A 24,390-nucleotide genomic window follows, 5' to 3' on the forward strand; every position below is an offset into this window, starting at 1 on the left:
ACTATCTTTCTGTTTATCTTCCTATTTATAGATATTAAATGAAGAAAACAATAAATAATTTGTATGTTTTCAATATATTAAATATCTTTACATTTTCATTGAATATTTTCTTCACATGATGTTAGAAAAACTAATAGAAAGGTTTATAAGTGAATGTAGCTGTTATCTAATAATTAAGTTAAAAAATTATTTTAAAAATTTGTTATATCGAAAGACACAATAGTCATTCATTATTTGATTCTTTCAATAATTAAAAATATTTATAAAACATTTCTATACGGAATAAATTCATAGTTTAAAGTTTTACATTGTTATTAAACTTTACTTATGACAGAGTAAGTATAGATTTAAGAATTTCAAATTCCACTTCCAAACCCAGTATTCTTTCTTTAAATAACCCTCCCTCCCCTCCCCCAAGCTCGGGCAGGTTTATCTAAACGACTGACATCACACTCTGTAGATTGATGGCTAGTAACAAAATATCCTCATAATTGATTCATCTAAAACGATAATTAATTAATTAATTATGTCCGATGAAGGTGGCTCATTGTACTCATAGAATTGAGTTTCCCAACATTAGATGCCGCCGTAATCCTCTCCAATAACAACTGCACATGCCATGTTTCTTCAAGCTATTGTGGAAACAAATTCATGATTTAACTAACATAAATATATATTTCCAATTAGAATTAACATGGGTTGTTGTTTCTTATGCCAAACCATCCAATCAAAATAAAGTACCCTAAACATTCAACATAATAACAAAACATAATAGGCTCGCTTCGCAAGTTTACATGTGCGTTTCAAAGAAATTCTTTTCTACAACACATGTATCCGGGCCGAATTGGGTAGACGGAAATGGACAAAGAAAACTCTTTCTTTTAATATTTAACGCTGCATGCGTTAAGATATTAAGCTGGAGTAATATATGTAAGTTGATCCATGTATTTGTAGTCGTTTCAAAGAGTTTAAGAAAATAATTTGTATTAAAATAAATTATTTTTGTTTTATTTTAAAAAATTTCATAATCAAATTTATAATATGAATTATTATTTATAAAAATATTAAATAAGATTAAATACAACATTTTCTGTTCAATTGGTATGAACTGAGTTGGATCGACTAGGATGATTTGCTAACATAGCTAGTTTCGGGTGGAGGAGCTAGGATGAGCATGCATGTGACATTGAACAGCTTTTGTCTCCGACCTACCCCAGAAAACATCCTAGGGTCGGTTCATATTTTAATGCAGAAAACGTAGACAGAGTGAAGTGACTGACAGAAATTGCAGTTGAACACGTTGAATGGCATATTTGCTATTTTACTTCTAACCTTGGTGCCTTTTCATAACAGAACATGCATATAAGGTCATCACTCCCTCCGCTGCTACATGCTATTCTCTCAATTTTAATTTCCCTCTTTCAGATCTCTCTTTCTCAAGTTCATCAGTTTCATGGGAAGCCTCTCGTTTCTCTTGCTGCTCTTCTGCACCGCCTTCCATGTCGCCTTTTCCATTATTGACGGTATGTTATATATATATATATATAAGCAAGAAAGTGTGCTAATAGCATTCATCATCCAAAGTATATATTTGTCACTTGGTGTATATATAGAAAGTTAATGAAAATATATTAAAGTGTTTAAGATTTGGGTGTAAAACGCATTCTTTAAAGTCACATATTCTCCCTTACCAAAGTATTTGATTAGAACTCCAAACTATAGGAACTAGACTAAACATCAACATATATAATTACCAGTTAGCAAACCTTATACATAGTTACACACCCAGTTGCAAACACTCAACCAGTATGTAGGAAGAAGAAGCACTCTAAGTTCATTTTCAAATTTTAATATTTCAGGCGAGGTTATTTAACAATATGCTGCGTGTCAGTGACTCATAAATTTCAGTTTGATAAAGAATTTGAGCATTACAATTTGCAGATGGATGAAATCATCCCAAGTTACCGGGGGTTAATTTGTTGGTGTCGACTTCACGCATGAGTAGAATATGTTTGTACAGTGTACACCGCCTTATTATCCTTATGGGTTTAATAGGTGTATGCATTTTCTGTTGATCTCTTCCTTCACGTTGAATTAAGGTTAATATATCCTGTCAGATTGCTCTCAAGATTCACATGGCCATGGGGACCACATGACATGACAGTGGATAATGCGCTGCAGACCACATGACATATAATAAAAAGTAGTTTTGAAATCACTAAAATGCAACTAGCCAATTTCCAAATAAAGTAATTTAAGTTCAACAGTGTTGTGGAATAGTATGTAGTCAATAGAAGTGTAACATTTTTGTTTTCTTTTGTTATTCCCTCTTAAGGGTCTAAGTTCTAAAATAATATAATTGATGCAGGATTAGTGACTAATGGAGAGTTTGAGCAGGGTCCAAAGCCAGGAGACATGAAGGGCACGGTGGTGACGGGTGGCCCCCACTCTATACCGGGGTGGGAGATTTCTGGCTACGTTGAGTACATAAAATCAGGGCAGAAACAGGGTGACATGTTGCTTGTGGTGCCAAATGGAGCTTATGCGGTGAGGCTTGGAAACCAGGCATCTATTAAGCAAAAGTTACAAGTAGTGAAGGGAATGTACTATTCGATGACGTTTGTGGTGGCACGCACGTGTGCTCAAGAGGAAAAACTCAACGTATCTGTGGCTCCAGACTGGGTGGTGCTACCCATGCAGACGTTGTATAGTGGCAATGGTTGGGATGCCTATGCATGGTCCTTCCAAGCAGATTACTCTCAAGTGGACATGGTTTTTCATCACCCCGGAAAGGATGAGGATCCTGCTTGTGGACCAATCATTGATTCTATTGCTCTCAAAGCTCTTTACCCTCCTAGACTCACTAATAGTAAGTTTATCTCCTTAATTAATCACTTACTCGTTTCATTTCATGTAATTAATATTCCTTAAGACCATTGCTAACATAGCTATCAACTAGTGTCCTCGTTTATCAAAGAAAGCAGTAACAATATATTGTCAACTTGCCATGTGATGAAAAGATGCCATGCAGACTATATAGTTGGCTAGCGGTGATCCTATTAATGGACTTTTTACAATTGGTTGACTACTACCCAAATTGCCACTCATAATTTTCATTTAAGAAATCAAGGTTTTAGTGTCCATTTTAAGATGTATTTAGATACTACATAAACTCAAAACAGGTCATGATCATAAGTTATTCGAAATTGCCCTTTTTATAATTATGTGGACTATATTGGATAGAAAGGTTTCATTTGTGCGTGTTGTTATGTGACACTTGTGACAGAGAACGTATTGAAGAATGGTGGTTTTGAAGAAGGACCATACGTGTTCCCTAACACATCGTGTGGTGTGCTTATCCCACCCAACATTGTAGACCTCAGCGACCACTCTCCCTTACCGGGGTGGATAGTGGAGTCCTTAAAGGCTGTTAAGTACATAGACTCTGATCATTTCTCAGTTCCCCAAGGGAAAAGAGGCGTGGAGCTGTTGGGAGGAAAAGAAAGTGCCATTTCACAAATAGCCAGAACTGTCCCTGGCAAAACCTACTTCCTCTCTTTTGCTGTGGGAGATGCTGGTGATTCTTGTGAAGGGTCACTTGGCATTGAAGCTTATGCAGGCAAAGACAGCATAATGGTGCCATATGAGTCCAAAGGCAAAGGTGGGTTTAAGCGTGCTGTTCTCAAGTTTGTGGCTATTAGTCCAAGAACACGCATTGTTTTTCGCAGTAGCTTCTACACCATGAGTAGCGACGACCACTCTTCGCTGTGTGGGCCCGTGGTTGATGATGTCAACTTGATTAGTCTTCGCAAAATTTAACATTAAATATGTAATGACATGTTTGGATCCGTGTGATGTTGTGAGTGTTGTATACTTATGTCTTAAATACAAAATTAGAAGATGTAGCGCCTGATAAAGAGTGCAGTATCACACATTTAATAAAATTATGTGGCTTATACGTGTTAAAGAATGCAGTATCAAACATTGAACTACGAGTTCGAGTTCAAGTTCACAAGATTTCTGTTAAACATTTATTCGTGTCTCAATATACAATTACTCTGAACTTTGATCATGTGCTGTTGTCAATGCTCAAGTTGTGAAAATAACGAATCGTTAAAAATATAGAAATGAAAAAAGAGAAATGACTAGAAAATAAAGATTTTTTTTTTTGGTAAACAATATAATAAAGAGTTTGCCAAAAAAAAGAAATTCCCAGCAAGAAAGAATTTTTCTTTATTTGACAGGAAAGAAGAAAAATAAAAAATAAAATGAAAGAAGAAGAGTATTTTGACTCAAGAATATAAAATTAAAAAATTGAAATATTTTATATAAAAATATTAAAATAAATAATCTCATTATACTAAAAATATTTTCTCAAATAGAAAATCTTTTTTTTGTTTTTTGTTCAAGAATAAAATTTGTAGCTATAAAAGATGTGTGTTCTACACCCAAAAGATTCAAAGGGCTCTAGATATACGAGGGTATATGGGCTAATCGGGTCGAGCCCACTTTAATTTGGACAGAAAGTAAGGGTAGTTAATCCCCTACAAAAAATAAAACAGTCATTAAAGAAAATGTGGAGAGACCTGCGTTAGGTTAACGCGTTGTAAGAAAACACGAAACCCCTCGAAACCCTTCCCCATATAAACCCTTGTTTCGTTGTGAGCACTCACAGAACGCAAAACCGCCATTGTCTCCAAACCGCAGCACCATTCCATGGTATGATTTCTCTGTTCAACGCTTTTATTTTCACTTTTCCTATAGCATTCCATTCGCATCTTATTCTTTGCATCGCAGGCTTTGCCCAATCAGCAAACCGTGGATTACCCCAGTTTCAAACTCGTCATCGTCGGAGATGGTGGCACGGGTTTGTTTTTCTTCTTTTTAACTTTTTCTTCGTTATTATTTTTAGTCGTCGACTTTTTTATTTTGAAAAAATAAGAAAAAGTCATTGAGGGTTATGTTATGTCTCTTTGGCAAGGGTCTAGGTTTGAGCTTGATTTCGCCTCTGCGCTATGTTAGCGTCTGAACTTTGTTATGTTGTGTTGAATATTTGCAGGAAAGACAACCTTCGTGAAAAGGCATCTCACCGGTGAATTTGAGAAGAAATATGAACGTAAGACTTGTTTTGGTTATTTTAAAGGTTAAGGATGTATGTTTATATGTTGATCTTCATACGAATTTGACTCATTTGTTATTTTGTTTTTGCTTGTCTGAAACAGCAACTATTGGTGTGGAAGTTCACCCGTTGGACTTTTTCACAAACTGTGGGAAGATTCGTTTCTACTGCTGGGATACTGCTGGACAGGAGAAATTTGGTGGCCTCAGAGATGGATATTAGTAAGTCACTTCTATTCCCTACGGCGAAATATTTTAGTGTGAGCAATTGGCAAGGAGTATATCGGATTGAGTTGTTAGTCAAGTGTCTTGTTCTATTTTACTTTTGCATAACACCCTGTTGATTTTCGTCTAATGTTGAAATGTTAAATCTCTTTTTTATTGTTTTAATGCTTAGAATCAAAATTTATAACTTTCACCTATGCTTTCTTGCATGGATTACTGGTTTTCAATGCAACAAGAGATTTTTGATATCTTTCATCATATTGAGCTGATGACTTGATTTTACAATCATGGCTTGTGTTGTGCATGTGGCTTAAATGTAAAATTTGTTTCTTGTCAACAATCTTATCTCTTTTGAGGCCTTGTATCATGATGATGCCTTGGGTTTTATTAGTATTGTAGTTTTGCATGTAAATTACATGCTTTTGCTGCTTTCTGTTGGGATGACTTTGTTAGACGTGTACTGATTCTATAAAGTCCAACACATTTTCTTTATGCATCTGTTTTACTTCTTAATCCCCATCCAGTGCTTCTAACACAGTGTCTTACTTGCAGTATCCACGGGCAATGTGCAATAATCATGTTTGATGTTACTGCCCGGTTAACATACAAAAATGTCCCTACATGGCACCGTGATCTCTGTCGGTGAGTTACAAGTCTTTAAATTGTGTTTAACACAGTTTTGTTGGTCTTTATTTAGCACCAAGTTGTTTACATCACTTTGTGAGCACTCTCTGCCCAACTTACTTTTCAGGGTCTGTGAAAACATCCCAATTGTTCTTTGCGGTAACAAGGTTGATGTTAAGAACAGGCAAGTGAAGGCAAAGCAGGTGACTTTCCACAGGAAGAAGAATTTGCAGTACTATGAAATATCTGCTAAGAGCAACTATAATTTTGAGAAGCCTTTCCTGTACCTTGCCAGGAAACTTGCAGGGTAGGTACCATGCCACTAGTTTCTACATTATAAAGTAACAAAACGTCAAATTTTTGGATGCATTTAACTTATGTTTCACTACTTGTGTCAATTTTGCAGTGATCCTAACTTGCACTTTGTAGAATCTCCTGCATTGGCTCCACCAGAAGTTCAAATTGATTTGGCTGCACAACAACAGTAAGCTATCTGTCATTAAATGAATTTTTTCTTTCTCCATCAACCTTAAGGCCTGGGTCATGGCTTCCAGCACGATAAAATCAGATAGATTGTAGAACTGCAATGTTGCATATTTAATTTAAAGATGGTCTCCTGGTAGTGAGTTGTCATGGTCAAGATGGATATAGAGTTTTTAGAGTGTTCTATTTTTAGTTTCCTTAAACAGAACCCACAAAATCCATTAGTTTCTTGTTCAATTGGAATTGTACGTGAATTCCTGTAATTTATATATGTATATATTGGTGACATTTGCAGGCATGAGGCTGAGCTTGCTGCAGCTGCTAATCAACCTCTTCCTGACGATGATGATGATGCATTTGAGTAGGGCTTGTGCATCTGTGGACCATCTTTTCCTGAGTTTCTTACTCGTATTTGTGTATGCTACTAATATGTTTTTGGGGTTGTATTAATGACATTTTTGGACGTGGATTTGAGGATTTAAATTCAATCTCTATGAGATGTTTTGCTTAAACATGAAAATCTCATTAGTCAGTCATTTCGTCATCGTTATGGGCATTCATGTTTGTTTCGCGTGGCGATCTCAACAAGAGACAGTGCATGTGTGGAAATTTATGAGGACTTTTTATTTTTGCCCGTAGCGCTTAAGTATTTTATTTTTATCTTAGTTCTAAAGCTTTTATATGTTAATTTATTGTTCATTCCATTGGTGTAATCGTGTACGTGGCTTCTGTTATTGGACCTTGTGTTCAAGATACTGTTGCTCCCGTTAGCGCTTGCTGTAGCTAATGATCAACACTTTCGATTATATTTAAATGTATTGTTTAATTTTTCAATAATTTTATTCATTGTGTGATTTGTTTTGAGAAGGCAATCACCCATTATTTATGTAAGTAGAAATAGTTAATCTTTTAATTATTATTATAGTAGATATTTTTTGTGATGAAATGGCTTAAATTTTTGACATAAATTGTTATTTCATATTTATTTTTGTCAATTAGAAGTATAGTGTTTTGTTTTTAATTATTATGTAGATTAAAAAAAACTAGTGTGTCCTTGTGAATGTATTTAAATTTTACGTTACTCTTGGTTATATTTCTTTTAGTTTTGGACTTCATAAATTTTAAACCTCAATAATTTTTATTAACACTTCCAGTTAGTTACTTCTTTCTTTCCGGTCAAGTAGTAAGTTACATCAAAATGATCCTCTCGTGTTATGGTTGTGTATATGTAATGTCATAATTATAAAGTAAATAAAATTATAAAAATATAAAGTTAGTCAAACGTTAACAGGAAAACCTTGACATATAATTTAATGTCGCATATTGAAAGTGAGTGGTTTTTTGTAAATATCATCCCACATAATAAGTGAAGGATTGATCTCTTATAATATAACTTTTGCTACACTATACACGTGTGTGTGAATTTTAACTTACTAGCTTACGAGTGCACTGTTAAGCAAGTCAAAATTCTCAATCCATTTTTTAAAGCGGAGTGAGACAGACTAACCCACTTTGAGTTGAATTTTTTTAAGGATAAAATGGACTGATCTGCTTTGCCACTACTAACAATAAACAATTAACATGTCATACTTGTCTAAAATATAAATATATTTTTTGTTCATATTTTTAGTAAATAAATTTTTTGACTATTACCTGTTAAGAATATTTTGTAAGTTGTAGTTTGGGGATACATTCTTGTAGGCTTTGCTTGCTAAGTCTAACGGTGAAGAGGGAAGAAAAATAAGAATCAAGAGGATGAAATTTATCCCTCATATGGGAGGAGCTTCAGCCATATGATGGAATGACTAAGTAGACTACTTCCATGACCCACGCCCTATCAATATCAATAATCTAAACCTACTTACCAGCAATTGTAGACAATCGAAATCCTATACTAGAAGACTAAAAGGAAACAGTTTTATCAACAACTCAACCCCCCATTGAAAGATAACATCCGTTTCCTTTCATTTTTTCTTTTCTATCAGATTCCTTTCTTACCTTTGTCGTTTGCCCAAAAACCAATGCCAAAAAGTAAAGTATTACATAAATTTGATGCCATTGTTTTTCAACACATCTTGAAAGTCCAAATGATGTTATAAAATTAAAATCACTTTTACACCATTCTAAACAGAGTACATAATATATTAATATGTGATATTTAATTGCAGTGGAACAACCAGTTTTCTGCATAAAGCATCAAATTAAACTTAACATCCAAAGTGAACCCGCGTTTTGTTTGCATTGATGAAATCATTCAATATTTTAAGGTTATAAATCACTTGGTGCGCATATTTGTACTCCGTAGAAGTGGAAAAAAGATCCATACCTACGTCATGTCAGAAGCAAGGACTGCAGAAACAAATATTGTTTAACTGTTTGATTAGAGACTAATCATATATTGAAATCTAGATTTCTACTGTGGTTGGTTATTGTTTGATTAGGGATTACCAGTGCCTACAGTACTGTAATTAGTTAGACCTTTATTATGAGTTAAATATAAAACAAATATTTGGATCATCTATTCACCTACTTGTGACTTTATATATTTATAACAAATATTATTATTATTAAGAGTTAAAATGCTTAAAGTCATTTATTTTATTAGTGACTATGAATTGCATTTGATAAAAATTTATTGAAATTAATTATAAGCTAAACAGAAGAACGTGGAGCTCAGACTCTGTGCCATATGCGGTGCGGTGAGGTCTCACTCTTCCTAATCTGTGACTCAGTTTCCTTGCACACATCACACATGCAATTCCTAACCTGAGACCCAGTTTCCGTGCACACATCACACATGCAATTCATGCTGATCGCAATGCACACGTGCAATTCATGCTCAATCTCATTCCAACTTAACGACAAAATTATATTTTGTTTTTATTGTTATGATTATGATTTCAGTATTGCCACACTACTAATATTTCTTGTATTAAAACAATCTAAAATAGTTTTAAAAAATACAAAAAGGTTGGGGGGTGTGGGGCCAACATGGGAGGAGTAATATTGGTCCAACATGGGATCCTCCAAAATCCTAGGATGTTGAAACGGATCTCCCTATTTGGGTCCACAAATTCCGGATTCGCCCTTTGAATTGAATGTTTCTAATTTTTGGATTGGCACCTGAGATTCCTTCTCCCTCTCTCTCTCTCCCTCTCTCTCTCTCTCTCTCTCTCTACCAACGCCGCTCTAGAGAGAGAAAGAGGGCCCAACCCCACCAAACCTACTCTGCATTCTGTGGGGTCTTTCTCTCTCTCTCTCATTCACTTCTTACGCCATCAAATCATGCTTTTGTTTTGGACTCTTCAAGTGATAGACGCAGTTGCCGCTGCCTGAAGCCTCCGTCTTTGGGCTTCCCTCGTTCCAAGCACATTTGCCGCTTCATCTCAAAAGTGAGAACCCATTCTCGTTCCTCTTCCCTCATCACCTTCTTGTAATTGTTCACATTTTTCATCTTTAAAAAATTCCTTTTTTTATTCTTATAATGCCGATCCTTGTTTTCTTTTTCTGCCCATTGCCACGTACTGTTTGATCATTGTGCATGTCATGTTCCCATGCAGCGTGTGGACTCTGACCCGTCCTTGATTTCCTAGAACCTTACCACTAAAAATAACACCCATTGGTTTAATACATTGAGAGAAAGACAGAAAGGAAACACAAGTAATGTACCGCGTAATAAAAATAGAGAGATACAGAATGTTTAATAAATAGTTAAATATTTATAAATAACTTTAATTTTGAGAAAAAAACACACTACTAATATTTTTTTTTAGTCTCAATAGTAATAATATAAATACTGCATTTAATTTTATTTATTTTTATGTATATATTGCCTGTGCTGTATACACTCACAGCAACTGAAGAAATGCATTTTATCACGTGTATCCAACTGTTTAATGTCCTCTTTGAAGTGTCAAATTTTGTCCCTTTTGATTGTTTTTTTTTTCTGTCATTCACTCCCTTCGTTTCCTCCTCTCATCTTATATATAAGCATGCTAATCCACCTCTTTCCTTTCCCGAGTATTTCAAATGCAATCAGTTTTTTCAAATTTGTCAAATTGATATATCTAATTAACCTGTGGATAATTTCCTCCATCAGCTGTGGGAAGCATGGGAAAGCCATTCAAGGGAATAATTCAAGATGTCAAAGGAAGAGCTCAATGCTATAAACAAGATTGGGCTTGTACAGTCTGTACTGGCCTTAGGTAATTCTTCTCTAACATGGGCGACACATTATTATCAGCAAAATGCTGATTCATGCTTCTTTGATTAATGGCAGCATATTGGCTCCAACGTTCTACATATTCTTTGCTTCTGCTCTTCCTGTCATTGCTTTTGGAGAGCAACTTAGTAGGGATACAGGTAAACAATCTCTTCTATCAACATCCACAAATCTTTGAGCCAAGAGTTATTTTCAGGGTTTTTTGGTGGATACTTGATATCAATACCATGCTTGTTATTCTATAAATGAGCTCAAATATCATGTTTATCTGCAGATGGAAGCTTGAGCACAGTGGAAACACTTGCATCTACTGCTATTTGTGGAATTATCCACTCAATACTTGGTGGCCAACCATTGTTGATTTTAGGAGTTGCTGAACCCACTGTTATAATGTACACTTATCTCTACAGTTTCTCCAAGAAAACACCAGAACTAGGTGCCAAGCTCTTTCTGGCTTGGGCTGGTTGGTACGATACTTTACATTATAAGTCTGCTCTTGCTTTCCCGAGTTCCGAATAACATGTTTGGTTTCGATTTAGAATGCATATGGATCCATGTTTACCTCAACACGCGAACATACAGTAGTAGCTTCTGCATCGAGTCCATGTTTATAATTTTTTTAACTTTTTTCCAAAACAAGCGAATCTGAGTACAACGGCGTATTCGACTAACCTCAGTGTTCATCCGTGTTGCAGGGTTTGTGTTTGGTCAGGATTCTTCTTGATTCTGCTTGCAATTTTCAATGCTTGCAATATTATCACAAGGTTTACAAGAATTGCTGGGGAGTTATTTGGGATGCTAATAACTGTTCTTTTCTTTCAAGAGGCTATAAAGGTGTTGCTTCCCCTTCCTAGCAATAGATTGTGATTTTGACACTGTAGGGATCAACTTGACAATTGTTTGAGCCTTGAATTGAACCACAGGGATTGATAGGTGAGTTCAGCACGCCCAAGTCTGAAGATCCTTCCTCAGAGGAATTTCAATTCCAATGGCGGTATACAAATGGATTGCTTGCAATCATTTTCTCTTTTGGAGTGCTTCTCACTGCGCTTAAAAGCAGAAGAGCAAGAACATGGCGATATGGAACAGGTGAGTGATGCCAAATTAATGGCTACAACATTAGACCTTAACCTTGTTACACGCTTTTGTGTTGAACTTGATTTATCTTAACACTTCTTTGATCATTGTTATGTAATCCACTGCAGGGTGGCTTCGAGGTTTTGTTGCAGATTATGGGGTTCCGATGATGGTAGTGTCATGGACAGCACTATCATATGGTATACCAGGCAGAGTTCCAGAAGGTGTTCCTAGAAGGCTTGTCTGTCCCCTTCCCTGGGAACCTGCGTCCCTCTATCACTGGACAGTAGTGAAGGTATTGTTGAAGTTATACACATAGCACATTTTTTTTTAGCACATTTTTTTTCCATCCAAATTGCATCATTCTTCTGAAAAACAGGGCTAGATCCATCATTGTCTTAGTTTACTTTCGTCTAAGTTTTCTCAAGGGGTAAATAACCCTATACTAGATAGACTAAAGAGGTTTTATTTATAAAAAGTCAAATAAAAATTTGATACAATTTTCAATCCAATATATTTTACTTTTTTAGTCCGCCTAGTATCTGGTTATTTATCCAATGGAATAACTTATACAAATCCAGCTAAATAGATTCATCTAAGTTATCCTAGATGGTAAATAACTCCATTTAAGTGGACTAATGTGTACAAAATATTATAGAATTTCCAATACAATATCTTAATTTTATTAGTCCAATTAGGATATGGTTATTTACCCCATGAGTTAACTTAGACAAACCTGGGGATTGGACATTGTAAACTACAAGCAGTGATTGTTATAGTTTGACAAGTCCAAATATGCATCTAACAGTAACTACAAACTACAGGACATGTTGGAGGTACCCGTGGTTTATATAATTGCGGCAATTGTTCCAGCTCTGATGATAGCAGGCTTATACTTTTTTGATCATACTGTTGCCTCCCAGATGGCACAACAGAAAGAATTTAATCTTCAAAAGCCATCTGCTTACCACTATGATCTTTTGCTGCTTGGAATAATGGTTTGTTGATGTTATTTTGTCTCTAAAATCCTTCTTCTTATAACTTGGCTTTATGTTATTCAATGTTGTTGAAGTTTCCTAACACATCTTTATGGTCTATAGACAATAATTTGTGGTGTCCTTGGCCTTCCCCCTTCAAATGGAGTCCTTCCACAGTCCCCCATGCATACAATGAGTTTGGCAGTTCTTAGGAGGCGGGTAAGTACCATCTTTTGCATCAAGACTCTTGGTTCTTTTTTTCTTAACATAAATTTAATTTAGATTCTTGTTTTCTGTTATCAATTTGCAGTTGATCCGAAAGAGGGTGGTGAAGAGTGCCAAGGAATGTATTAAGCAGCAGAAGACCAACTCTGAATTATATGGAAAGATGCAAGCAGTGTTTATAGAAATGGATACAGTCCCTACAGTAAGTATTGGTTGCTTGATATATATCTATTTGTCTTTACATATGCAGGCATGGCCAAGAGTAATATAATGTATGTTTTGAAATTGACATAGGTTAAAGAATTGGAGAATTTGAAGGAAGCTGTAATGAAATCTGATAACAAGGACGGTGCAAAGGAAAAATTTGATCCTGAGAGACACATAGATGCATATCTACCGGTCAGAGTTAATGAGCAAAGATTGACCAACATATTGCAGTCTCTCTTTGTTGGAGTGTCAATCTTAGCCATGTCTGTTATCAAAAGGATACCAACCTCAGTTCTATGGGGTTATTTTGGTTACATGGCAATTGATAGTCTCCCAGGGAATCAATTCTGGGAAAGGATTTTGCTCCTGTTCATCACCCCAAGTCGGCGTTATAAGTAAGTATAGCTTTATTGTGTAAACTTTTTCAGTGCATACTAGTATTGAAATCAAGAGATTAATCATTGATTTCAAAATTTTCTTTCCTTTGTGATGAAAAGAAATATTTTTTTCCAAATAAGCAGAACCAATAAATTTACCAATAAGTTCTTGCTGTTTGGGCAGAACTTTGGAAGGTTCTCATGCATCATTTGTGGAGACAGTACCATTCAAGACCATAGCTGCATTTACAGCCTTGCAGATTGTATATTTTCTGTTCTGTTTCGGGGTGACATGGATACCTATAGGTGGAATATTGTTTCCTCTGCCATTCTTCCTTCTTATAGTTATAAGAGAACACTTGCTTCCAAAGCTATTCAAGCCTAGCCATCTTCAAGAACTAGATGCTTCTGAGTATGAGGAAATTGCTGGTGCTCCACTCATGGTACAATTTATTCTTATGACAAATTATGTGCTGTGTACTATATTTTGTATATTCTAAGCTTTTTAACTTACGACCTGAAAATGTTTAATCAGGATAAGGAGTCACGTGGTAATGACGCTGATGCAAGCTCAGAAGACTTCTACGATGCAGAGATATTGGATGAGATTACTACCAACCGGGGAGAGTTGAAAGTTAGAACTGTTAGCTATCAATGATAGAAACCACAGCCGCAACAGTAACAGTTTCAGTGAAGACAGACACTTTCAGGTAAATGACACGTCTAATTTAGCATCCATAAAGGTTTCAACTTCTAAGAGAAATGTGGCAAATATACTCTTCAAAGCCATTCCTTGTGATTGATTCATTTTTCAAAAGATTAAAACACTTGTCTCATTATTTGATCAAATAGAAATGGTAAATTCAGACTTTAGAACTGAGTTTAAGCAACTATTAAAAATAAGATTTTTATTGATTACACTTCTATAATTTAATATAATGAATGTGTTCTTTTTCATTTAAAATTTACTACTCTTGTATGCTTAAATTCGATCTTCAGTTTGAGGTCAACAAAATTCAAATTATTTAAACTTTATATAAAAACAAACTAATCACGAAAAGTGTTGAAGACTATATTTAAAAGAATGCGTTGTCTACCTCACATTACATGTCTACTATTTATTATGTTTGTTCATGGACTTGGACAGGTTCATCCTGAAGATGCTGCCTGAATATGATGAAATCTAGCTGGAATTGCCATTTCCTAAGGATGCAGAAAAGGTTTGATAGAAAAGTATGTTCGGGAAAGGATTGCTGACAACATCACCTAAGTCAAAAACATCAGTTCTGAGTCAAAATGCACGATGCCAAGTAGAATGTAGTTTCAATCTTTGGAATCACTAAAATAATGACTCTAGATTGTCGAAAGCTGATTGTTTTATAGGTGGTATCATCACTGAATAATAATGTAACATAAGTGCCTTTAAGGTATTAGTTAGAGTCCATCAATCTCTCTTAGATAACTAATCTTTGAAATCTGTCACAACGTTCTTCCAAGATATAGAAGCCAAGAGGAGATATGAACTTTTTATGTAAACTTTAGCAAGCAGGTAGCCTATCATGTCACCCCCTATTATATTAAAAATGTCATATCATGTATTTAACTACCTGTCTTTGTATTCTTTTTCTGTTAATGTGCATTTTCTTCCATATTTTACATGTATTTAACCTTTATATTAAATAAGAATTTAAATTCTTCAAGTATCTCAAATTATTCAAACTGGATTTTTTTTGTTATAATAACATAATTTTTATTAAAATAATGTTTTTTAAAAACTAATACACGTGTCATATATTCTGATATGTAGTTTCACTTTATTTTGCTATACACATTAAATGGGTCTTACCTCTTAATATGATATTTAATTTAAAATTTTAATGTTTTCTTATTTTAACTTAATTTTAAATTCAGATTTTAGTTTTTATTTTATATTAATTTAAGTTTGAATTAAAACTTAAAATTTTCTTTCACTTTAACTAAAATTAAAATTGAAGTTTGAATTTTATTTTTCATCTTACATTAATTGAAAATTAAATTTTTTTGTTTTTTTTTTTAAGGTTATAAATCACTTGGTGCATATTTGTACTCCGTAGAAGTGGAAAAAAGATCCATACCTACGTCATGTCAGAAGCATGGACTGCAGAAACAAATATTGTTTAACTGTTTGATTAGGGACTAATCATGTATTGAAATCTAGATTTCTACTGTGATTGGTTATTGTTTGATTAGGGATTACCAGTGCCCTACATAGTTAGACCTTTATTCATGAGTTAAATATAAAACAAACATTTAGATTATCTATTCACCTACTTGTGACTTTATATATTTATAACAATTATTATTATTATTATTAAGAGTTAAAATGCTCAAAGTCATTTATTTTATTAGTGACTATGAATTTCATTTGATAAAAATTTATTGAAATTAATTATAATATTTGCATAATTTAATAACTAAAATTATAATTGATTTATAATTATTATCTCTGAATTATGTTTTTAAAAAATTATTAGCATTAATTATATATAAAAATTTACATTAATCAAAATTTATTAAAATCGATTATATTTATTAAAATAGTAATAATAAATTTTCTATGAATTGTATTTAATAACAATAATATTAAAATTTATTATATATAAAAAAATTGAAAAAATTATCGTAAAATGTTTAAAGCATGCAGAAATGTTATGTAAGATGTATCAAAATAATTTTGTAAAAATTTAATGAAACTCTCAAGTTACTTGTTAATTGAAAATAAACTTGTATTGTTATTTTAATTCTATTTAAATTTAAATGATATTTATTTAAATTTTTTATTAAAAAATTTAATATATTAAATATTTATAATTTGTATAAAAAAGCTACGTATATTTACTAAACTATTATTTTGTATTATATATTATTAAATTATATCTCTTATAAAAAAAGAAATACGTTATAATAGAAATAAAAAGATAACTTTTATTACATTAATTTTATTTTTTTCTAACTCTTCATATATCACTAGATAAGTCTTTGTCTTTGCTTATATAAATATATTTACACAACTTTTAAAAATTTGCAAATAGTTTTTCTACCATCTTGCTTTGATTTTTTACAATTATGTTGTCCATCAAAAATTACATATCTAATTAAGCAAATATATTTTTAGGTTAATATTTTTTTTATTCTAATAATTATATTTATTTTTTATTTAAATATGTTAAATAAACATAAAAGTGCATTATTTTTAAGTGATATTGTGTATTATATTTTATCTTTAATTAATTAATTTGTATTAAATCTGTCAATATTTTTTAATTACTTTTATCTACAATATTAATTTAGATTGTCTAAAATTATGTCATAGAATTTATATATTATTATTTCATTATTTACAATAATTTATATGTAATTAAGTTATAACTTGAGGAAAACAAAACAAATAATGTATAAAACAATTGGGGAAGATTTAGAAGATTAAATAATTTTTATTGTATTAGTATACAAATAATGATAAGATTTTGTAAATTTAAAAAGTAAAATATTTTATCAAGACATGTATAAAATTGACTACATTTGCTTGTGTTATATGCATTTATAACTATTAAACGTAAGAATATTAAGTCATGTATAATGTTGTAACATAAATACTGTAACACAAAAAAAAATATTACATAAAACTTTAGTGACATGGATAGTTAAAACATATTATTGTGCATGTTAAAAATAAAAAATAAAAAATTAATTATGAATTACATTTAATAAAAATATATTAAAATTAATTATAATATTTTATATTATTTAAGAATTTAAATTATAATTATTACTTCTTAATTATATTTTAAAAAAATTATTAAAATTAATTGTATATAAAATTTATACAACAAGAGTGGGTTAAAAACAAAAACAACAAATTGCATCTAACAAAAAATTAGTAAAATTGATTATATATGAAAACTAAACAAATTCACCATAAAATATTAAAAATAAAATCATACAAAAAGTAATCTCACAAAAATTGAACAAAACTCTCGAATTATCATTTTATTAAAAAAATTATATTATTATTTTATGTCTTGTGATTTAAAGAATTTAATTAATTATTTTAATATATTATGTAATTTTAAATATGCATTAAAAATTAAAATATATTTTAAATAAAAAATTACATACTTACAAAATTATTATTTTATATTAGATATTATTAAATTATTTTTTTACTAAAAAATAAAATAAAATATCATATAAATAAAAGATAATATTTATTATATTATTTTTTCATCTTCTAATATATTATTAAATAAATCCTCATCTCTAATTATACAAGTAATTTTTATATAATTTATAAAAATTTGTTCACAGTACTATCGTTTATTTTATTTTTGTATTTTGTGTTCAGTAAAAGATAATCTTTAAAAAATTTAAAAATTAAATAATTTTTATTATAATATTGTAAAAATACTTTTAAGTCTATTTTTTTAAAATATTTTGTATAATTTTAAAAAATAAAATATGATCAACAATTTCATATTTTATAAAATATTAAATTATATTATTATAACTTGGATATAAATTTTTTATTTATATAATATTTATTTAAATTTTATATGTGACTCATATTTTTTATGCGCTAACATGCTATAAGTTTAATTAATATGAATAATATTTTTTTAATAAATAAAAATATTTTTAAAAAAATTTTATCTAATCATTAATTAGTTTTTATTTAGTATTTTACTTATGATGAAAAATTTAAATTATTTAAATAAAAGATAATTATTAATAATTTATATTGACAATTTCATCCTAATATTTTATTTGTTATTAAAAATTATAGCAATGATTATAAATTCAAAACTTTCAATTTTAATTACAATAACTAAAATTATTTAAATATTATTAAATATATATTTAGAAAATATATGAATATTATTTGTTATTAAATTTTTATAGTAATTATTTTATTTACATACTAAATATTTTATTTAATAGATGAATAAATTTAATATGTAAACATAAATTAAGTTGAACTAATATATTTAATTTTTATATTAAAATAATTAAATAATTATTTTATATTAATTGTAATTATTTATAGGTGAAATTAAGTAATAAGATAAATAAAAATATAACCATACAAATTAGTGCGCGTCGATCTAATTTAAAGTGAAGTAGAATTAATTTTGACGGAATTACCATCAATGCATCGGCCTAACATCCATAGTTGCTGCGAAATTTGCTCCATTTCATTGACTTTCAAAGTCAAAAAAGTAACTTTAAATTTTTTTAGGGGATTGAGAATGCCATGGGAATTTAAACTTCAAAATTGGGCTCTGTCAATTGTATTCAGGTCCAGGATTAAGCCCAAAAGGTACATTGGAGTAAAAACTATCAAAGCCCAAAAGGGTGGATGGGAAAATGGGCAGGTAAAGGCGGCCCAATAAGGATAGATAATGAAGGAGGGGTGCGTGAGGTTAACGCCAAGGAGGGTTATAGAAAGAAACAGCAAATTTGATTTGATTTGAAACCCTTCCAATTCCAATATAAACCCCTTTCTATTCTTCTCACTGAATTATTCTTCTTCTCACCCACCGCTTACAACATGGCACGATCTCCATCTCCCTCTCTCTGATTTTCGCTTCTCTCTCTCCCTCTCTCGGCATTCCTTTAACATTTGATTTTTTGCTTTGCAGGCTTTGCCGAATCAGCAAACTGTTGATTACCCTAGCTTCAAGCTCGTAATCGTCGGTGATGGAGGCACAGGTCACTTTCTTCTTCCTTCTATAATCGAAACACTTGAAACAGTTATTTTTTAATTGGTGATTTTTTTGTAACCATATAGGTTGATTTCATTAGCGTATGAGCATCACCTTTATTCTACCTTGTTCCTCAATTGCAGGAAAAACAACCTTCGTAAAAAGGCATCTCACCGGTGAATTCGAGAAGAAATATGAACGTATGTCTCTTTTTTACTATTTGTATTTTCAAAGGTCGAGGACGAATCTTATGCTTTCATCTCTTCGTATCTGTTTAACTCACTCTTTCTTTTGATTTTGTTTGTTCGAAACAGCAACTATTGGTGTGGAAGTTCACCCTTTGGATTTTTTTACAAACTGTGGTAAGCTTCGGTTCTACTGCTGGGATACTGCTGGACAAGAGAAATTTGGTGGACTCAGAGATGGATATTAGTAAGTCACTTTTATTCCCTATCGTTTCCAATTTTGGTGTGAAGACTGTAAGGCTAACAGATTATTAGAGTGGGTTTGTTAGTCAAATTTACTGTGTTATTTACTGGTACCTAACACCCTGTTCTTTTTTATCTAATGGTTAAAATTTAAATCTGTTTTTTATTGTTTGATGCTTAGAATCAAATTAGAAAAGTTTCACCTATGCATTTTGGTTTCTTGCATGGATTATTGGTTTGCAGTGCAACAAGATATTTTGATATCTTTTATAATGTTGAGCGGACACTCAACATGGTTTTACAATCATGGCTTCGGCATGTGTCTTAAATGTAAATTTTACTAGTTGTCAACAGTCGTAGCTCTCCCACGTTCATGAATAAAAAATGCCATGGGTTGTATCACTTCCTTAGTTTTGCATGTAAATTACATGCTTCTTTAGCCTTAATTTTTGTAGTGATGTCTTTGATAGATCTATGAATGAATTCTAGCATTTCAGAGGTAAAATGAAGTATTATGTACCAGAGGATATGTATCTGTACGCTTTTTATTCATTCATCTGTTTCACTCCTCAATCCCCATCCAGTGGTTCTAACATGGTATCTTATCATAGTTTTGTTTATTATTTGTTAGAGGTGTACAAATTCTAGCATTTCAGATCTGCCATGAAATATTTAGTTTGTTCTGTTGGAAAGGTCTGTGTATGGTTTTTATTCCCCATGATATAAAGTCCAACATCTTTTATTTTATGCATCTGTTTTACTCCCTAATCCCCATCCACTGCTTTTAACACGGTATCTTATTTGCAGTATCCACGGGCAATGTGCAATAATCATGTTTGATGTTACTGCCCGATTAACATACAAAAATGTTCCTACCTGGCACCGTGATCTCTGTCGGTAGGTGACAACATTAAATTGTGTTTAACACAGTTGTGTCTGTCTTTATTTAGCATGGAGTTGTTTACATCACTTTGTGAGCACTTTCTGCCCAACTTACTTTTCAGGGTCTGCGAAAACATCCCAATTGTTCTTTGCGGTAACAAGGTTGATGTTAAGAACAGGCAAGTGAAGGCAAAGCAGGTTACTTTCCACAGGAAGAAGAATTTGCAGTACTATGAAATATCTGCTAAGAGCAACTATAATTTTGAGAAGCCTTTCCTGTACCTTGCCAGGAAACTTGCAGGGTAGGTACCATACCACTAGTTTCTACATTATAAATTAACAAAACATCAAATTTTTGGATGCATTTTAACTTGTTTCACAACTTGTGTCAATTTTGCAGTGATCCTAACTTGCACTTTGTAGAATCTCCTGCATTGGCTCCACCAGAAGTTCAAATTGATTTGGCTGCACAACAACAGTAAGCTATCTGTTGTTAATTGAATTATTTCATTCATCAGCAACCTTAAGCTTGGGTCATACCTTTACCATCATGATAAAATTAGATAGTTGTTACAATGGCAATGTTGCATTTTTAATTTAATGATGGTCTTCTAATAGTGAGTTAGTTGAGGATCTTCATGTTGCCAACCTCACCTCACCTCACCTCACTTAGTGAGAGAAGTCTTTGTTATTGAAAACATAACTAAGAAAATTCATTTGTTATTTCTTAGTAATCAGGAAGTGTTGCTATTTTGGTCGATCAGAATTGTAGGTTTAAGATTTCTGGTAATTTATATATTGGTGGCTTTTGCAGGCATGAAGCCGAGCTAGCCGCAGCTGCTAATCAACCTCTTCCTGACGATGATGATGATGCATTTGAGTAGGACGTTTGCTTCTCTGAGCCATATTTTCCCGAGTTTTTACTGGTATTTGTGTATGCTGCTACATATGTGTTTTTGGTGGTTGTATTATTGACATTTTTGGACGTGGATTTGAGGATTTAAATTCAATCTCTATGATATGTTTTACTTAAATATGAAAATCTCCTTAGCCAACCATGTTATTCAGTTTTGGGTACTGTTTTTCTGTGTGACGCATCTCAACAAGCAACATTGCACGTATGATAAGTTTGTCCTCGCGTCTGCTTGTCTGTTCTTTTTTGAAACGAATAATTGTATAAAATGACTTGATATTTTTACGGGAATAACGTCATAATCCTTTTCATAAAAAGGGTCAATGTAGTACAATTGTCAACTGAGTACTTGTAAGAAAATAAAATGAATCACCAGAATTTATTTTTCTGTACGATGAAAGTCAATGAAATGTATATGCCTTAATTTTATAAAAACCTTATACTTTTTATACACTATCCTAGTACAAGGTAATGAAGTGTCAAACTGGATATGGTAGCTGTGAATGTGATTGTGTTTTTGCAAAGGGAGGGATAATAATGGTAAATGGTGGCAGTGTGCATTCGATTCGAACTTTTTCCCGTAGGTGTAACAATAGTAGTAATCTTACCATTGCTTTTGAGAAGATTATCAGTAGTGATGATTGCACTTTTCTTCCATCAAGGGGAAGTAATTAAATTGTAAGAATAGTTCAAGCTTAAATATAATGCCCAAGATACGATTAAAATTTATTAAAAAATAATAAAATTTAAAAGTTTTATTCTTTCTTGTTTTTAAATTAATATTTTTTTATTTTTATAGTTTTCAATAAATTTTAACTAATAATAAAAGATGGGTTAGAAAGTATATTATTAGTATTACTCAAAGTTATAGTAAGTTACTTGGAATGCATTAGACTAAGTTTTTTTTATTCATATTATAATTAAATAAAAACATACTTAAGAACAGTTTAAATTTTCTTTAAAATTATTAAATTGTCTGATTTTAAAAATATATGCTTATTAATATAGTTGTCATATGATTTTTTTTTTCTGTGAAGTATTAAAAGATGCATTTTAAAAAAACAACGTATTTATTAACATATTAGAAATAATTTTTTTCAAATTCAAACCTTTATTATAAATTAGAGTTTTAAGTAGATAACTAAATATAGTTTTTGAAAAGTCAATTAATATACTTTTTTAAGCAAGGTTGACTAACTTCTCGAATTCAGTTTTATATTAAAAATATGAATTAGTTATAATATTTTAGTTAAAAAAAATTGTTCAACATATTTCAATAAAATTTATACAAGAGAGCTAGAGAATCTGGTCCATCATAATCTTATTAAGTTGTTGTATTATGTACTTTCAAACATGTTAAATCAAATTCATTATATATATATATATATATATATATATATATATTATATAATTTTTTTTAACTAATATAAGTTTAAAAAATTTTATATTTAATTTAAATTTAACAGTTTATAATTTATTATTTAACTAACTATTAGATGTAAGTATTAAATATAAGTTACATAAAAAGTTTATATCGAATGTAAAAAATTTTAAATTTATAAAAAAATCTTTTATATATATATATATATTATTCATCCTTTTAAAAATATATTTATTTATTTTTTATAGTATTTAAAAATGCATATAATTTGAATTTTTATACACATGTATTATTTATTTAGTGACAAGTACTTAAATAAAAATTATGAAAAAAATCAGTGAACAAATAAATTGAACATTTTAGACAATGTTTTTACATTCAGCAAAAATTTTAAAAAATGTCATTATATGATGATGGTTTATCTGCTCTCCTGACCAATTGTAAATTACAACAGCCTTTGTCAGACTCTGTTTATACTTGGTTGAGGGATTTACGTGTAAAAAGAAACCACGGAGAAAAATGAAGACAGAAATCTGACACAGTTTAACACACACAATTGACAAATTTATGCATTGAACGATTCAAAAGTATAAGAAATCTTGTTTGAACGTCATATCACCAGCCACCTCACTTTTTTCATTTAGTGATGCAATATAAAGTAGAAAAAGTATAAATAAATATAATAAAGGGTAAGATATTATATAAATATTAAAAAATTATATTCAAATAACATAAAATGTTATTGATGAAAATTCAAATAATGTATACAACATGTACCATGCTTTCAAAGCTATTGATATTTATTAAACAAAAGTGTCCCTAACAAAGCAAATAATGTAAATGATAGTTCCATAAAAAAATCAAAATAAAAAAACAAATTTGCTGCTCTAAGTTAATGCTATTTCATTTTTGTCTGAATAAATGAACCACAGCAAAACAAATGTCCAACAGAGATTAAAATACACACACACAAAAAGTGTAAAAAAAAAATTGTGGAAAAAAAAAACCTTAAAAACATTAAACTCAATTGAAAAAAAAAAAGAAATCAAAAGACAAAATAGAATATCTATAACCTCATTTTAAGAAAAAGGTAAATCCAAATTAAAGAACTAAAAAAATAAGGAACCAAAAGTTTGATTAAAAAATAAAAGCTGACTTTAAGTAAAAAACCACACATTATTTTTTTAAATTAAATTTTTATTTTTTAAAATGTACCATATTGCACAAATAGAAAGTTATATATAATTTTAACAAACATTACAAAATTCAATGTAATTAAATACATTAATACTACTAAATATTACAATGTTTAATAAAAAAATTATCTTTTTATGTTGTGCAGTGCAATGTATATGTTAAAAAAATTATTGTATAAATTAGAAAAATATTTTATTTTTATTTTTTCCTAATCTAAAATGAAGGGACAAAAAAGGTAAAAAAAATCTGAAACTGTGAGGGGTTAGGTCATTGGGTGGGCTAAGGGGTAACAACCAGCTGTAGGGAAGTAATT

General features: G+C 31.0%; 4 protein-coding genes across 4 annotated transcripts; all 4 read left to right on the top strand.

The window, feature by feature from the left end:
- The first annotated feature begins 1,453 nt into the window (after positions 1 to 1,453).
- On the top strand, positions 1,454 to 3,819 carry LOC113865794. The gene is made up of 3 exons (XM_027500542.1): positions 1,454 to 1,523; positions 2,375 to 2,869; positions 3,287 to 3,819. Exons 1-3 carry the CDS (start codon positions 1,454 to 1,456, stop codon positions 3,817 to 3,819), a joined length of 1,098 nt encoding a protein of 365 aa, XP_027356343.1.
- A 731-nt stretch (positions 3,820 to 4,550) lies between these two features.
- On the top strand, positions 4,551 to 7,388 carry LOC113864364 (GTP-binding nuclear protein Ran-3). Its single transcript, XM_027497984.1, has 8 exons — positions 4,551 to 4,719; positions 4,798 to 4,867; positions 5,060 to 5,116; positions 5,223 to 5,340; positions 5,896 to 5,985; positions 6,095 to 6,274; positions 6,374 to 6,451; positions 6,746 to 7,388. Exons 1-8 carry the CDS (start codon positions 4,717 to 4,719, stop codon positions 6,813 to 6,815), a joined length of 666 nt encoding a protein of 221 aa, XP_027353785.1. The 5' UTR covers positions 4,551 to 4,716; the 3' UTR covers positions 6,816 to 7,388.
- A 3,172-nt stretch (positions 7,389 to 10,560) lies between these two features.
- LOC113866212 (probable boron transporter 7) lies at positions 10,561 to 14,706 on the top strand. Its single transcript, XM_027501093.1, has 13 exons — positions 10,561 to 10,655; positions 10,730 to 10,812; positions 10,947 to 11,139; positions 11,368 to 11,506; positions 11,596 to 11,761; positions 11,878 to 12,044; positions 12,574 to 12,747; positions 12,850 to 12,945; positions 13,037 to 13,153; positions 13,246 to 13,553; positions 13,720 to 14,005; positions 14,071 to 14,178; positions 14,683 to 14,706. The coding sequence occupies exons 1-13, from the start codon at positions 10,561 to 10,563 to the stop codon at positions 14,704 to 14,706; spliced, it is 1,956 nt and encodes a 651-aa protein (XP_027356894.1).
- A 4,316-nt stretch (positions 14,707 to 19,022) lies between these two features.
- LOC113864362 (GTP-binding nuclear protein Ran-3-like) lies at positions 19,023 to 21,655 on the top strand. The gene is made up of 8 exons (XM_027497982.1): positions 19,023 to 19,125; positions 19,214 to 19,283; positions 19,420 to 19,476; positions 19,591 to 19,708; positions 20,512 to 20,601; positions 20,709 to 20,888; positions 20,987 to 21,064; positions 21,401 to 21,655. Exons 1-8 carry the CDS (start codon positions 19,123 to 19,125, stop codon positions 21,468 to 21,470), a joined length of 666 nt encoding a protein of 221 aa, XP_027353783.1. The 5' UTR covers positions 19,023 to 19,122; the 3' UTR covers positions 21,471 to 21,655.
- The last annotated feature ends 2,735 nt before the right edge of the window (positions 21,656 to 24,390 follow it).

Source organism: Abrus precatorius, unplaced genomic scaffold (assembly GCF_003935025.1).
Source record: "Abrus precatorius isolate BTA unplaced genomic scaffold, Abrus_2018 Scaffold4, whole genome shotgun sequence".
Taxonomy (NCBI): domain Eukaryota; kingdom Viridiplantae; phylum Streptophyta; class Magnoliopsida; order Fabales; family Fabaceae; genus Abrus; species Abrus precatorius.